General features: G+C 35.3%; 1 protein-coding gene across 2 annotated transcripts in view; it reads right to left on the bottom strand.

The window, feature by feature from the left end:
- Window positions 1–16,253, bottom strand: part of PREX2 (phosphatidylinositol-3,4,5-trisphosphate dependent Rac exchange factor 2) — a 216,166-nt gene that overhangs the window by 25,543 nt on the left and 174,370 nt on the right. For both annotated transcript variants that reach the window (XM_052704868.1, XM_052704867.1), the window contains exons 35-37: window positions 14,121–14,235; window positions 4,053–4,119; window positions 1,617–1,807 (exon numbers count right to left, since the gene is read on the bottom strand). In XM_052704868.1, the coding sequence (XP_052560828.1) occupies window positions 1,617–1,807; window positions 4,053–4,119; window positions 14,121–14,235 (373 nt within the window). The remainder of the gene's footprint in view (window positions 1–1,616; window positions 1,808–4,052; window positions 4,120–14,120; window positions 14,236–16,253) is intronic.

Below are 16,253 nucleotides of genomic sequence, written 5' to 3'. Positions count from 1 at the left end.
AACACAGAAATGTCTTCAGAAGAGGACTCCGCAATAAAGAATTTGTTCATAAAAGCTCAGGGCTTTGAAGAAATAATAATAGCAGCTAATCAACATGAGGTCAATCTGAGTATTATTATTTTTTTCACTGTTCTTCAGTCAATATTGCTTCGTTCTGCAGGCCTTAATAAGGCTGATTTCCTACTCCCTATCCCCAATCTTGTTCGCTCTTTCTCAGAGCAATGTTTATAAGTAAAAATCATATTAAGAAACAAGAGTTCTGACACACAAAGAACGTCTCTACAAGAAAAACTTCTTGTTAAAGTATTTTAAGTGAAGGCAAGAGACAGCTTTTCTCTGGCTCATCTTCACAGTCTTCTGAAATGACAACTTCATGCCAATCCATGCTATATAGTATTCTCATCTTCTTATGTAGTGACTAATCTTAAATAGTAGTGTTACTTAGCAATTGTCTAAAACCAAGTACTGTATACAAAGTGACATTTTCTTGTACCAGCAATGAAGGGCAACACATTTATTGCAAACTCTGCTAAGAGAAATGGCTAGCACTGTTTTTATATAACTTGTGTCGGTTATATAGGCAGCTTTTTATATTTTGCATACCTAGTAACCTGCATTGCAGTTATCTTGCATTTTTTCCCCCTAAATCTCTTTTTAAGAAATGACAATACTTAAAATTAGGATGAAGTAATGCTCATTTTAGTACAATATACTGGTAATCAAGCCTGCTTAAAATAAGGATTTGAATAGGTCATAAAATCACAGAACATCCCACAGGGACCCACAAGGATCATCAAGTCCAAATCCTAATGAGAGTATTTTTAACATCACTACCTGTAAACCAGTTAGGAATTTTTAGAAAGGGAGTAGGTATTTAGCATCATGATCTTGGCTATAGCTTTGACTTCTGTTGTTGCTTCCTCTTCCTCCCTTCCAATGGCAGTCTCAGCTTTTTTGGTATAATACAGACAAAACTGTAGTCTGCTAGTCTGGAATACAAACATATTGCTGCCTTTAACTAATGTCATTAAATACTAGAGAGAATAATGACACTATTGCATTTTTTAATATATATATAAATAAATGTGTGTGTATTAAATCTTCAGACTTGATGACAACAAAGTTCAGTTGGCTATGGTTCATTTTCTGGTATTGTATTAATACAGACAGAACTTCTAGTTATGATATGGTACATGTAAAGAAATGCATCTTGCTTATTTTTTTCCCTTGGAAAAAAAGCTTAACTACTATTTCACCAGCATATAAAGCAGATATGGATATCAGCATTTCCTGCCTGCATTAAGAGTTTAATACAGTGTGTTTTATTCACCTAGGAAACGTTTCTTCTTCTGCTTTAGCAATTAAGGTTACTGTCTTTTCCTGACTTGACTAAGGAACAATCCATAACAACTACACAGAACAAAATCATACTGCTCATTTCTGTCAATCACTGAAAGCACAGTTATACAATTACACCACAAAACTTTAAAGTATATGAGATACTTAGTCACATACGTGAAAAGACAGTGTAAGAATTCCATTTAAAAAGAAAATTCTCCAAACTGCAATGCCTGAATGACTGACTGAAACAAAGGGAGGAAAATAAATTGCCATACCGGTGAACTCCACTGTTGCACATAATGATGTGACAAGCTCCAAGCCTGTTACAGAGCTCAGAAGAAACTGATAGCAATCCAACTCCAGAAGCACTGCAAGCAGTGTATGCGCAGGCAGCAGTGCGCTTAGATCGGATGAAGGACCCTACGAGTCGGTAAAGTTCATCCAAGCAATTAAGTGGCCTCATCAGCTGAAAGAGAGAAAAATAAATTTTAGTATTTGCTACCAAGAGAATGTGAAACGCTGTTTTTGAGTAAGTCTGCCCAGATGTGTGTTGGAATAACGGGGTAAGCTGGAACAGCCAAAGTGAGATTCTGTAACTTACATAAAGAACACGCAGTCCTTTGCTATGTGACTTAGAACAACATTTTTTTCATTCCCATAGCAGCTTAGTGAGCTGATCTTCAGTTCAATAAACTGAACAGATCCAAAAGTGCCATTTCTACCATTGATATTTTCAGAAAAGGGAAACCACAAAGAAGCAACCATAATGCATGCAGAGGAGGGATGCCAAGGCTGGTTAATTGACTCACTGATAAAATTAGATTATAATTAAGAAACACTATCCCCCCATTTATGCAAACAGCTGTTTTCTAATCTCGACTAACAGTATGGAAAAAGAAAAATGATCAAGAGTAACAAAATATACTGCAAAACTCAACACTAGTGTATGGAAAATGAATGATTCACCTTTCTTTATTAGGTGAATCATTCAAGTGGAAGGTTGCCCTCAGAAGAGGAACCCTCAAAAGAAGTTTAGCAATGAAAAGCAGCATCCATGGTTCTTTGTGTAAAGAAAAGATTCACAGCACAGTTTTGTAGATTCCATAATTCAAATTCCATTTATCTTCCTACCAGAAATACTTAAAGATTCTAACAAAATCCTACTACCCAAAGGAAGGATATTTTGAAGGACTGATTAATACCCCAAAGACATCCTTAACTAATCAGAGAAATGTCAGCCTCACTTGCTCATTTTGGAGGTAACCTCACTAAAAAGCATACAGTTCAGGTAAATAAATTAGAAAAAGAAGTATATTTAAATCTGGGCACAAACAGATTTAACTTGGTTTAACTCCTATTGATCTAACTTGCATCCATTTAAATTGATTTTAACTGTGCCATTTACGAATGCAGAGCTATGGAGAAGAGAACAAAAGTCACAGCTACAGCTACAAACTGAGATCATGCATTCACTCTTAGCTTGCTCCAATTGCAAAATAAAAGCATTAGCTTAACTTAGCATCCCTTGGTTAGATCTGTATTATGAGCTGCTTTTATCTTGCCCTTGACCTTTTTACTGAAATAGCAGGTTTGGGGGTAACAAGCACTCCACATGTAGTTAAATTTGTCCTGCTGCGGCTGTGACATTTAAAAAATATATGTTCTTGACACCATAGAAGGAGAAGCACAGGCTCACCTCCTCCTCCCCTTCCATGTAGTCCAGTACAGAGACAAGAAACGGGAACAAGAAACAGAGCAGGGTTGGTCTCTTCTCAGAGGTGACAGGTGGCAGGACAAGGGGAAATGGCCTCAAGTTGCACCAGGGTAAGTTTAGGTTGGATATCAGGAAAAACTTCTTTACAGAAAGGGTTGTTAAGCACTGGAATAGGCTCCTGGAGAGGTGGTTGAGTCACCATCCCAGGATGTTTAAAAACCCTTTGGATGTGGTGCTCAGGAATGTGATTTAGCAGAGGGTTGTTAGGATAGTATGGTTAAGTTATGGTTGGACTTGATGATCTTTAAGGTCTTTTCCAACCATAGCAATTCTGTGATTCTATCTGTTTTCTAATGGTCATACTGTGTGATACAGTCATAAATTTCAGTCTGTCACAGAGCTCAGTGACAATCATTGCATTTCTCAAGACACAGTAACTCAATCACTTTCGCTTTTAATTCAGTACAGACAAGATCCTACAATTTTATTGAGCTGCAATATGGCTATTAACTCTCTGACAATAGGGGAGCATTAAATGAATTTTCCTAGCCTCTGGGATCTCTCAGTCACAAAGGTTTGAAGACAGATTAAAGCATTTGAAGAAAGCCTAAAAGCAAGTTTAGGAGGAAGTATAAGATTCTGAAACAGTACTTAATTTTCAACAGCAATTCCAATTTTCAGAACTAAAAATATCTGCCTGCATCTACTCCCTCATTGCCTAAGCCTATCAATGCTCCTGGTGTGGCTGTATTACTCTGACAGTACAGTCAAAAAGAAAAGTTGTAGTTCTCTTTCTCAGATACATTGATGCCCTCCAGCCTCATCAATCAATCAGAATCAATTGCAACAGAGAGCCCTTAGAAGAGGGGTACAACAGAAAGTTGCAAGAGTTTCTCCTTTCCTTGCCCATGCAGCTTTGAATACTTCCATTTCTCAATGGAAAGGACATGGTGTGCAACACAAAAAGTTTAATTAGGTACTTATCACTTTTATTTACCTTATCTATGTAAGCTGCTTTAGATGTTGAATTTGGAGGCAGGTTTGACTTGTCCAGGTAGAATGCCCTGAGAAAACAAACATAATACAGCAAAGACTGTTAATTATTTGAACTCCTGAACAAAATGGATGAAGGAGACTATTCTGAGAAATTGTCCTAAGGTTGGATTATTATCTTACTATTAGTACTACTATCATAACAAGAGAAGGTCAAGAATTTACAAAGGTAAACAGGTACTAACCTGTACTAACGCTCTTTTTTTTAAATAATGAGAAATGCTTTTCTTGTTTTGGAGATTTCTCCTCTGCCCTTCGACAATTCACTGCAAAATTTTAACCTCTACTCAGAAGAAAAACATGTTTTGAAAATGATTTTCACCAAAACATACATTTGCATCAGTGAAAGGTTTGTGGCAGCTGTCAGATTTTAACAGTAACTTTAGGAAACCTGGCATCACGGTATGTAAACAGCACCTGCATCTTATGTACTGCAAGTTTTGTTTGCATGTTTGTTTAAATATCAGTTGCAAATAACTGCAACGATATCAGAACCAAATCTGAAAGCTAGTAGATTTTTCTGCCCGTAGTTTTGTAGTTTTGAGAAGCATCTTCTCCCAGATTTGAGGTCTGAACCTTACACAAAGCACAGCAGTGAAATCTGATCTCATTCTGTTATTCCATTAAGCCCTCGTGCAATCCAGAATTTACTCCTTGTTAAAGGAAGCTGGAGACTATTGAAAGGAAAAGAGGTTTGCAGAGAAAATTACTCATAAATCACTGTGAGTGGCCACAGCACATAAAAGCTACCTCAGTAGCAACAGGCCAGCCTTTCTCTTTGTTAGCAAAGCTAAAGACCAAAGCACCACCCTGCCACCCACCAAACATTATTAGACTAAAAGCCTTCACTGTTTTTTCCTGCTATGCCACAGGAAAATCTGCTCCATTTGCAGTATGTTCAGCACTTCCATTTTCTTTGTGCTATTATTTCAGTAAATTCAACTGCATTAAATGAGACCAGAAACCAAATATAGAACAGTACACACATTAATGGAGTACATGGAAAATAATCAACTCAGGGTACAAAATGAAGCAACACGAACGCTAGAATAGGATATACAATTATAAGAATTACTATATTAATTCAGTAATTAATTAAGTTAAAGAACAAAAGAAATCAACTATACACAACATTAATTTTGAATATCAAAATATCCTGCTACCACTGAAACAATTCCCCCTCCACTACAATCAGATAACACTCCCAGATGTTTCTCCAATGCTTTATTTTTATTGCTTTTCATAAAAACATGCTTCAGTATTTTACAGAACATGACAAACTGTGGACAGCAAATAAATTTCCAAAGCACTTCGCTTAATTACTAAATGCTTGTTAAGGTCCTTCATCATATTTTATGGGAAAAGTTAATGGCAATCTTGGCGCAGTGCCCAGTTCAGACAGTATTTTCTAATCAATTTGAAATGAACAAGAATTAAATCATAGTTCTTTGTCTGCAATTGTGATGCTGTTTTGTGCTACTAAAAGCCTTACAATTTCTATAAATTCTTGTAGAAAAGCCTTCCTTTAAAGAGGAAAAAAAAGGTAGAAAAAACAATAGATATTAAAACTACAGGAGATGATTGCTATGTTCCACCTTTTAAAGACACTGCCTGTGTCAAAATGTCAAATAACTGGACAGATACCTCAAGGAAAACTTACTATGGATTAAAGTAACAAATAGGTTAGGGCTCAAAAAGAAAAACCTATCATAAAATAAATTTTCCCATAACTTGTGCATTAGATGTAGAAAAACTGATAGGATTTTGTAGGTTACCCTAAAAAAATGATTTAGACATGTAAAAACCTGAAAAAATGTAACACTGAAAACTGAAGCTTAAAGGAGACAGGCATTTGTCTGTCTGAGACACTCTGTACATGCATGTACATGCATAATCAAGTTCCTAGGCTTTCAAATTGCTGTTCTAGGAAGTCTGTATTCTTATACTGGATGTTGACCATCCATTCTCTGACTGGACACGGTGGAAAGCTAAATGGATTAAATCGCATTAAATAAAGGTTAATTGGGGGTTCTGCTGTAGAAAGGTCCAACACTGGACACAATTTGAATTGACAGTTATTGCAACACAGAACAACTCCTGTACATTTTACTAGCAGTATTTCTATATTGCTATTCATGCTCCAAGTCTAGAAGAAAGAAACTGTAACATTCTATTTCTAATTAAGTGCACAAGAAAGGAATAGTCTTTATATAGACAGAATACATTAAGATAACTACCCACTGAAGCCTGAAGTACATATACTTTCAGCATAGTTGAAAGAAGTCTGCACATATGAGCAATCAGATGTCAGAACACACAAGGACTTCCTACCTTCCATCATTTACATGCCTCAAAAAATACGTATTTCAGCAATAACGACAATGTGCAGAAGCTCTGTAATTTCATCATAAAACAAGATTATGGACATCAAGGAGATTTCAACCCTAACATCCATGACAGTGATACAGTCCTGTGTACAGAATTATTATTAGAGAAAAGTTTAATTATAACAAGAAATCACCTTCATGACAATTTCACAGTTTTAAATTCTTAAGCAGTTTAGATTGTAATATTCTGATCATTTACAAGCACTACTGTGCAACTCAAAGCACAGAAAAGAAAATTTGAACACTCTGTGGTACTGAACTTACCTTGGGTAATTTGTATTTCATGTGTAAGTCCCTCCTGGCTAACTCTAGGGACAGTGACACACCAGCTTTGCCAGTGTTTATTCTAACTGTAACCAAACAGAACTGTGGAAGTGTGAGCACAAAAAGTTCTGGATGGCAGAAAATAGAAAAAATAAAATAAGAAAAGGCTTTTTCTCTATGTAACTCTGATTGTTTTTCAGATGTTGCATTTTACCCTCTATTTTTCTAGTGATCCAGAAGAGATCTTAGTTCCCAGTATGCTAAGCCTCCAGTCATCTCTGTTTACTTCCCAGATCACTTGAAATCATCCTGTTCTATTAATTGAAAGGAAAGATCTTGAGCCAACACCACTTCTAGGTGCCTTACTGCTTCTCCTGTTATACCAACGGCCAAATCCACACTGAGCCCACTGGTACTAACAGCTTCCGCACTTCTTTATCACAAAGTATATTTCGCTTTTTGATTTATGATATTCTAGACATGGAATATTGTGTTAAGGTGATAACATGCCAAACAGTCATAGGGTAGCAAGCATTTCTACTACATCTACAAGCTGTACAAGCTACAGGCTTGAACTGAATTCATATCAAGTGACCAAAAGTGAAAGAAAAAGCTTCATCTCTAATCACTGCAGACACACTTTCTCTGCATTTGCCAAGCACTAAGAAAACAGAATGATCCAGGTGTCATTTTGAGGTGTTTTTATTCTTTAGTATTAAGAAGAATAATCTTCAATTTCTGAACATTCTCTGTAATAAATTTTGATCACACTTTGCCAAAAGTATAAAGAGTGTAAGAAATTTATACTCACACACAGGGTACGTAACTGGAAGAGAGAAGAAGAAAAAAAACAAACAAAAAAAAATCTAAATCTGAGCCAGCTGGAGATATCTTTTAGACCAGCTAGACAATTTAATTTGCTTTATCCAGTATCTCTCTATTCACTCTGGTCTTGCTTCACTTTAGATGCAATGAATCCCAATTTCTGTTCTACCTAAAATGTTTCTCATTAAGTTTGTCAGGAGACAAATCTGGCAATTATTTCCTTGTTATGTCCTTCAGAGTGAATGCTTAATTCTCAATCTCTCCTTCATAACAATTTTGCATTATATAGAGTTCAGCTAGAAGTATCTACTTCGTTTGGAATCACATCTTAAAATTCCAAAAGGCATCAGATTTCCATTTTTATAGGCATATAAACTACTTGATAAATTGGTATGTATAGCATTGCAGTTGAGTTTTGTTGCTGTATTTTTAAACACAATGCAATATATCAAATACCTGGCATTAAAAATAGGAAAATAGCTTTTGCCTAGTTCATAAATATTCCACTTCAGTGGAAAGAAAATGTTTTCATAGAATTACAACCTAAAACCTGTAAGTCTCCCCAGATTATTATGTTCTGAATTTGATGGCAATAACAAAGACTAGTTAGACATGAAGGAAAGGAAAATAAGACTAAATTCACAGGACAAGAGGGGGACAAGAACAAACAGCACAAGCTTCTTAATCTCATGAGCAATTTCATTTGGAAAGGCTTTTTTCCCACTGGAAACCGTGGGGAAAGAAGTCTGTCAGTTTTAAGATGGCTTTTAATGCATTAATTATGGGACTTAATATATGATTTTGTCTGTGTGATAATGCAGGCATGGTCTTGAGGACTCATACTCTTGTTCCAGAGACAAATTCTTTCTTTCATAGTAATTAACTCTCTCTAAATAGATAGATCTTTTATGTTGTGTCATTTCTACCAAAGTAACCATTAGAGAATTTTAGATCAACCTGAAGTCATAAATGCTATCACATCTACTTTCTGCCTTGTGTAAGTTATACACAGTATGGAAAATCTCAGCCTGCCAAGGAGCCTGCAGCTTGAGAAGCTGCTGAGTATGAATGTACGTTTGTGTAAATAAAAAGATGTTATATTACATAGACATATTTTTGTTCCACACTCATATAAATTCTAAGGGCAGAAATTCTCTCTTCATAATTCTTTTTTAAAATAAAAAATAATTATATTAAATTCTCACGAATTACAGCAAGATTAAATTAAATTTGCCAATATTCCGATAAAGGCTTCTTATGTCATCAGATAGATGCAGGAGGCTTTAGAAACAGTTTGAAGTTACATTGTAAATTAAACACTTTAAAATGACAAATATTGCATTCAACGTAATCAGATGTTCAGTGTAATGAGGATAGTTAGCTAAATCATTTGTCATTAGATTCACTGATTATAATTGCTTCCTTAGCCTAGCAGACTTGAATTTACCTCATAAAATGATATCAAAGAAAGCAGCAACATAGGAGAAATGAAAAGAAAAAAATAATTTTAAAAAGGCCTTTTCCCTTTAGTGCCAGCTCACTTCAAAGAATAGTTCCAAATTGCACAGAATGGTAGGCACAAAGAACATTTTCTTCAGGCCTTCTATGTTGATGCATAGGCAAGTTAATTACTACACAGTAATAATTAGCACTCACACCACTGGTGAGAATGGACAGCAATCCTCATCTACCTTTCCCACAGCATGATCTTTGGCCTAAATAACTAGGTCATCATGTTGTCAGGGATGTCAGCAGAAAGAGACATATCAGGAATAAATATAAGAAGTAGCGCTCTTGGAAGTAGAGCTCTCCTAAGTTCACCTTCATCTATTCCTTTCCTTGTTCCCCCCTTTTAATCTTCCCAGTTCAAACCACCATGTTATTGGGAACCAAATTTTAAAGGTGTTTAGATATCTAAATGCAAGGACAGGTGCTAAAGAGGCATTAAAGACGTTCATTAATCTAACTGCCTATGATTGCACTAATTTCTCATCAGCTAAGAATTAGCTGTGTAGACAATTTCAGAATTCAAGTATAGGCACCTAAATTCCATGAGAGTTTATTCTTGGTGTCAAGAGAACGCAGTGGAACAAATGCAGACATCTCACATAGTTGTAGCCCCGTACCCCACTGAATGCCCTGTATCCCAACATCTTTTCCACTTTTGAGACATATTATTCATGTGCTCCAGAGAAAAGCTCTTAAAAACAGATGATCCTGGACTTTTTTGATTATGATGATAACCAAGAGCACCTGTGAAAAAGTAGATTTTAACAGAATGTTGAAGGAGGGGCCCATTTCCTTCCCAAAAATATAATTCATAGATGGAAAAAGTATGATCAGAATTGCCTGATATATGTCAAAATGTCAAATATTCATGGAGAAATAAAGGCCGGAAAAGCAAGCTTCCTTATTATCGTAGATTGGAAGGGACTGGAAGGCCCATTCTACGCCATCAAGCCTAAACCTCTGACAAATCAACACAAGCATTCCTATAGTCATCGAGGTCATTCTAAAACAATCTCACTTACTGCAGGAAGCTAATGCAAAACTTAATTCTTTTGAGGGAAAATGTGTTTATATTCAGCTAAAGGTTTTATCTTAAAAGTCACCATTCAGTCTAAGGATTGCTTGAGTTATGGCCATTCAGCTGACATGTAGATCAGGGTTTCTCCCAGCTTCTAAGTGGCCTGCAAACATAACCAAGCTTTTGTAATGACCGTATGATATATTTCTACGCAGTATACTAATAAATACTATAATGAATCACATCATGCAGGAAATAAACCTTTAGCAAATATAAAAATCATATTCATAAGACAGAGTGTGTTTTAACTAAATAACTCTTAAAACATTAACATTTCAAAAATGATAAATCAAGTTTTCCCTCATTCTTTTTACAATCAAGTATGATTCAAGATGTGCCAGAAAAGATTTAACTCAATCCAACAGTTTAAGTAATTATATTGCATTCATGAATTATCACTATTTGTATCACTGTTCCTTGCAGACATGAATTCAAATAGCACCATGCCTTGCTGAAGAAAAACTGACTCATATCTATAAAAGCAAAACAACTGATTCAATATGGAACAAGGCTATTTGAACAGCAAGAAGTAGTGAAAGAGAAAGATAAGAAAACTGAAAGGAGGTAGGAGAATGTAGAATATTATTATTTAACATTAGTATCTGTAAAGGTAAGATGCACTGGTCCTCCTGTATGACAACAATAGGGATATCAAAGACATAGTAATAAATATATTAAAAAATCTTTACTAACCTAATTGCTTTCACTTGGTTACATTACATGTTTCCTACTAGCAAACCATTTGATTAAAATTACAGTGCACCAGCACAACTTGCAAATACAATTTCAGTACAGCTTTTTCCCTCATGCATGTCAGAGAAGCATTGAACTACAGAAATAAAAGCACGATGGCTGACGGTGAAAAAAAATTCCAGCATCATTAAGAACAATTGTGGGCCAGATGCGGAAGATTTTCCAGCAGCTCCAGAAATCTCATAAACTAGTCTGTTTTTAAAATAACATTTATTCAGATAAAGGACTTCCTACACATCACAGAGGCAAAGGATTTTGGCTCAGGAATTACAGAAAAGCTAGAAATGCTTAGCTGGTCTTAGAATGAAAGTTCTCTTGTATAACCAATCAGATTCTGATAGGTAGGGTTAAAGTCAATTACGGAAGATGGAGGGACGTTCCCTCCATTCCACATAAGTATCAAATTAAGTAACTGGTTTTCAACTGTCTTTCATACGATATCCTACCAATGATAACCTTATCATTAGTGCTCTGCAGTTGAGGTTGCATTTCCAAAGGCTGCAAAGCAAGGACCATGAAAGAGACAAGTTTTCATGACTGCTCAAATCGGTGTTGAGGAGGATCTGGATGGATTATATCACTTCTGATACTGTGATGAAGTTGATCATTGTTCATTAGCAATGAATGAATGAATTCTGCAATATAAGTAAGGATTCCATTTTTTATTTTACTTGATTGACAAACCACTACAAATTTACTAATATATCTCTTGATTCAGTCATATAAATAAATTGCAAGTGAATTCGGTATGGCACATGCCAGTATCTGTCTTTTCACCCAAAAGACACTGCATTCCTCAAAAGTATTCTGTATGTTCATTCTCTAACAGAACTTTACTACAGAAAATTAAGCAGTAGCTGAGGTACCAAACATTTTTAAATTTTATTTTCCTGCTCAATTTCATCACAGTTCCTTTGTAAGTGGGATTATCTACAATTTAAATGGCTCCATTGGGTTCAGATTAGAACACTATTAGTCAAATGTGTCAGGAATAAGAGAGGCTGAATTTGCTTCAAAAGTTCTGCTGCTCTGCTTTGCTTTCTGCTGCTGTAGCAATGGAAAGACTGCAAAGTGATCATCAGATAGTAATTCCAGGAGTAGCATTGTATTCCTTTTTGTACAGAAAAATGATGGTTTACTGGTTGTGTCTTGAATGACATTTTATTACTGATTAGGTGGTGCTACACAGAGGATTTCTTCCACATGAAGAGTTTAAGACAATGTAATTGCTTTTGTGTATGTTTCCAGGGACTATTCAATTTCACTTTTATGTTTTCCTTTGGAGCAATTATCCAAATGTTAATAGCTTTTGCTGCTGTACTTAGTTTATTAGATTCTCCTGTCCAAACACCTACATTGCCTAGCAAAGAGCAGAACAAGAACAAAGCATCTGCTTTTCTCTTTTTCCTCTTCTCTTCACATTATGTTAGTGAATTCCTGAAGCTCTTTGTGCCTCATTTAAGAAATGGCTTAAGTTCAACAGAAAATAAATGCAGAGATCAATTACTGAATGTCCTCATCAGACATGAAATGGCTGGGAGAAAAAAAAAAAAAAAAAAAAGAAAAATGTAATTTTCCTGTTCTTCAAATTGGACAGAGCTACCATTGGTAATTTTTGTTGAATGTTAACTTTTTGACAGTAGCTTCTTGCAAAACCTGGCATTAATCATTAGCAACTGATCAGATCCATGAATCAAAACACCGTAAGAGTGCTACGTCTCATTAGATCCAAAGCATGAATGAAGATCCTAACTAGAATGCATGAGATAAGCAAGGCCAAGCAACATTAGAATGTAAAGTTGGTAAGAACTTATTTTAAGGATTATTATGGGGCTAAATCAGATGTATTCATAGAAAAGAACATGACAAAAAAATTGCCTTGACCAACTGATAGAAAATACTTTAATGCAGAATTTGCATTAAATATCACTATGACCAAAGCTTCCTATAAAACTGAATGGTCACATACAACTTCTTAAATAAATACAAAGGATTAAATTTTTTTTTCTCCCTCCAAATAGTGACTTTGGAAAAATAAAAAACAACGTGGAAAACAGAATAAGTAAATAAATACTACACTTGCCATTAGGACACATTTGTACTGACACAGATGGAACAAAGAAATGAGATCTACAGTATTCATAGAGTACAAGGGGATTTATAATTGCTTTTGCTGTAATACCACTTAAATTAAAGCAAATTTAAAAAATGCACTGCTTTGATAAAATATTTCAGAAATACATTTTCATTTCAAGATACAAGAAAAAAATGTCCCAACCACAGGAGTGGGTCAACAGGTGAAATAGCTGGAAAAATATTGAGACCTTCACTTATCTGCTTCTCCCCATATAGATACCCATGGGATGATTGAACAACCTTGTTCTTTGCTTTTCTCAGCTGTCCTTAATCTCTCTTCTACCTCCTATTTTCTATTGTTTGAAAGCTACCTAACATGGTAGTTTCCATCCAAGTAAAGGATTTAAAAAGTGAAAAGATGTGATGTTTCAGCAGTCCTTTGCACTTTTTCCTCTTCAACTCATGTAAACGGTATACTTAAAAGGTGTTTTCCACAGATACACTGTGCTGCAAGAGTGGTCTTGGTACATACCTTCATTATTCTATTCAGCACTAATAGATTAGTACACCAAAAATTCTGTCTTAACATGCAGCTTCCTATTTACCAAAATACATAATCTGTATCATATTACAATGCATATGTGCTCTGTTATCCATATCTGAAGCTGATGCAAATAACCAGAAATGTTTTTATTCCCATTAGTTTGGGCCCATTAGTAATGGACAAAAACACAAATACATTCTGCTTTGATGAAAACAGCATTATTTTTAAGTCATACTCTACAGAAATATGATCTGCAAAATCAGACCACAAAGTTCAACAACTGATACAGCAGATCAGCATTTGTGATCAAGCAGACATTTCCTTTTGTATTTACATTAGTAAAACAATCCTGAGGCAACTACAGCTGTAATTTTCATGGAAAAACAATTTAGGAAAAAAATATTATTCTACTTCTATTTCAATGTAATTTTAACAGTGCAGAAGTAAGAAAAGTCAGAATCACGAGACTTAGATCAATCAAGCAACAAAAACAACTATCACACAATGCACTTTAATTTAAAGATATGTCATAGAAACTGGTCAAAAAGTAAAAACTTGCATGGTATCATTACCCACCGTAGTTTCTGGTTATACTGCTTGACTTTCTCTAGTGATGCTGCATTAATCTGAGCTTGAAATTCTTCTACTGAAACACTGTCTCTGTAATAATATCCTTCCATGCTCTCCAATGCTATAAAAAGAGAAAGTAGAATGAATGAGAGAAAAATCAGTATTAAATATTTAATATTCACCTTTGTAGCTTTGTTCACAGACTAGTGAATTAGTTTCTAACCTTGAAGTTGTGACTCCTGTGGATTGCTGAGCTGTTTCTTATGTCATCAAATTCTCTTTAAGATTTCATTTACAAGAAAAATTATATTGCTGTCCCTGTAGAAAATACACTTTTGTTGCTCTAATTGAAGTCTGAATGCCTAAGCCTGAATGCAAAACCATATTTTTAATTTCTGATATATACTGGAAAAGCAGTAAAATGAACTGGGGTAGAAGAAACGGATAAAAGTACCAGCTACTTTCACAGAGGGAGACCTAACTTTGTGTGAAGCCTCATATGGGGAGATGTGGAATTCTTGAACCTGTAGATATTTACACTGATAATCTGAAAGCCTTCTACTGCAACAAGTAAAACAAATTTCTTTGGATCTCTGAAAATGTCATATAAGTTATACAATCTCCTTTTTAGGTATTGCGTATGTCTCAATGTTCAAATGCTTCACTCATCTCTGCTGTATTCACTTTACAAAAGCAAGGTGAAATATTGCTACAAGAATTCAGGACCTAAATAAAGGTTTCCAGTAAAAGACACTATCCTCATATGATCATTAAAAAAAAAAAAAAATCAGAAGAAAGAAAAAATAAGTACAACCTTCCCATTTTGGCACATTCTTCTAAAAGCAATAACTTCCAAAAGCAAACCCCCCCCCCAAAACAAAAGGAAATGAATGAAAAAAAAAAACCATAACCTACCAATCCTTAAATTTAAATACTCAAGAATGCTCACCCTTTTCTTTGACTAAGCTGCATTAATTGTTCAAGTGTTTGAAACATCTCAAGCAAATATGGTCCAGAAAAATCAAGATCATTACTTAATGAAAACTTGTTAAGAGATTAACCTATTTATAACATAAAACATAGGCTCTTGGCAAAACAGGCTTTTTAGGGAGGAGCATTAAAGATTTCACAGTTAAGAACATTGCTACTTTAGTAATCCATACACAGTAATGGAATTCATCACCCTATCAAAAAATGCATGCAAAGCAGAGTTCTGATGGAAACATGCTGCAGTCTTTACAGCTTCAGCTGTACACAGAATATTAAATCTGTATTAAGCAGTAACTGTACTGCTTAATATGACCAGTTAATGAATAATTCATTCAGTGTGAAAGAATATGCAAATTGCACTCCCCTTTGGTGCTTTCAAAGTTTACAGGTCTGTTTCTGTGCAAAAAATATTAAATTTCAACATTTAGGTTTGTCTCTTATTTGGTGTTAGGTCACACCAGAAAGCCCATACGGAAATATCCACAGAACTCCATTTCTAACATGAGGTTACTACAAACATAGAGCTGATTATCTGTACTTCTTGTTTCACTGGCATAAAGTTGGTTTTATCCTGGTTATATCACTCACCAGGAAACTCAGTCACCTGTGAGGACTGACTGAGGCACACACAGTTCTGTTTCTACAGGCACTGTGTGGGTCATTCTCATGGTTGCTAGCAGGGAATCCAATACTGTGTGCTTTGGCTCCCTCCTTCATTTGTAGAATTTAATATATTTTTACCTAGTATATTGAAAAGCTCTTTTGTAAGGCCAGATTTCCTTACAAACTGAAACATATCTTCCATGGTACTCTTCTGTTGATATTAGGATATTATGACCTGGACATATAGACAACTTAATGGGAAATAAATGGAGTGGGAGGATGAGGGGGAGCTTAAAGAGTATTATTGGAACATGGTCTACATCTAGAGGCTCATTACAAGATTACTACAGAGATCTACATTGTTCAAAATCCGACCCAGAGGAGGTGACGCTTCCTGCCAATTTTGCAGCTGCAACCAAACAGCAGAAATCAACGTATACATTTATGTACAGGGCCACCAAGTGGGGGATCTAGACAGGCTAGAGGAATTGGGCAGCAGGAACAATGTGAAGCTGAAAAGTCAAATGTCAAGTCCTGCACCTGGGA

This window comes from Tympanuchus pallidicinctus, unplaced genomic scaffold (genome assembly GCF_026119805.1).
Source record: "Tympanuchus pallidicinctus isolate F22 unplaced genomic scaffold, pur_lepc_1.0 scaffold5, whole genome shotgun sequence".
Taxonomy (NCBI): domain Eukaryota; kingdom Metazoa; phylum Chordata; class Aves; order Galliformes; family Phasianidae; genus Tympanuchus; species Tympanuchus pallidicinctus.
Note: the sequence above shows the minus strand (reverse complement) of the source record. Positions and strands in the feature narration are given on the sequence as shown.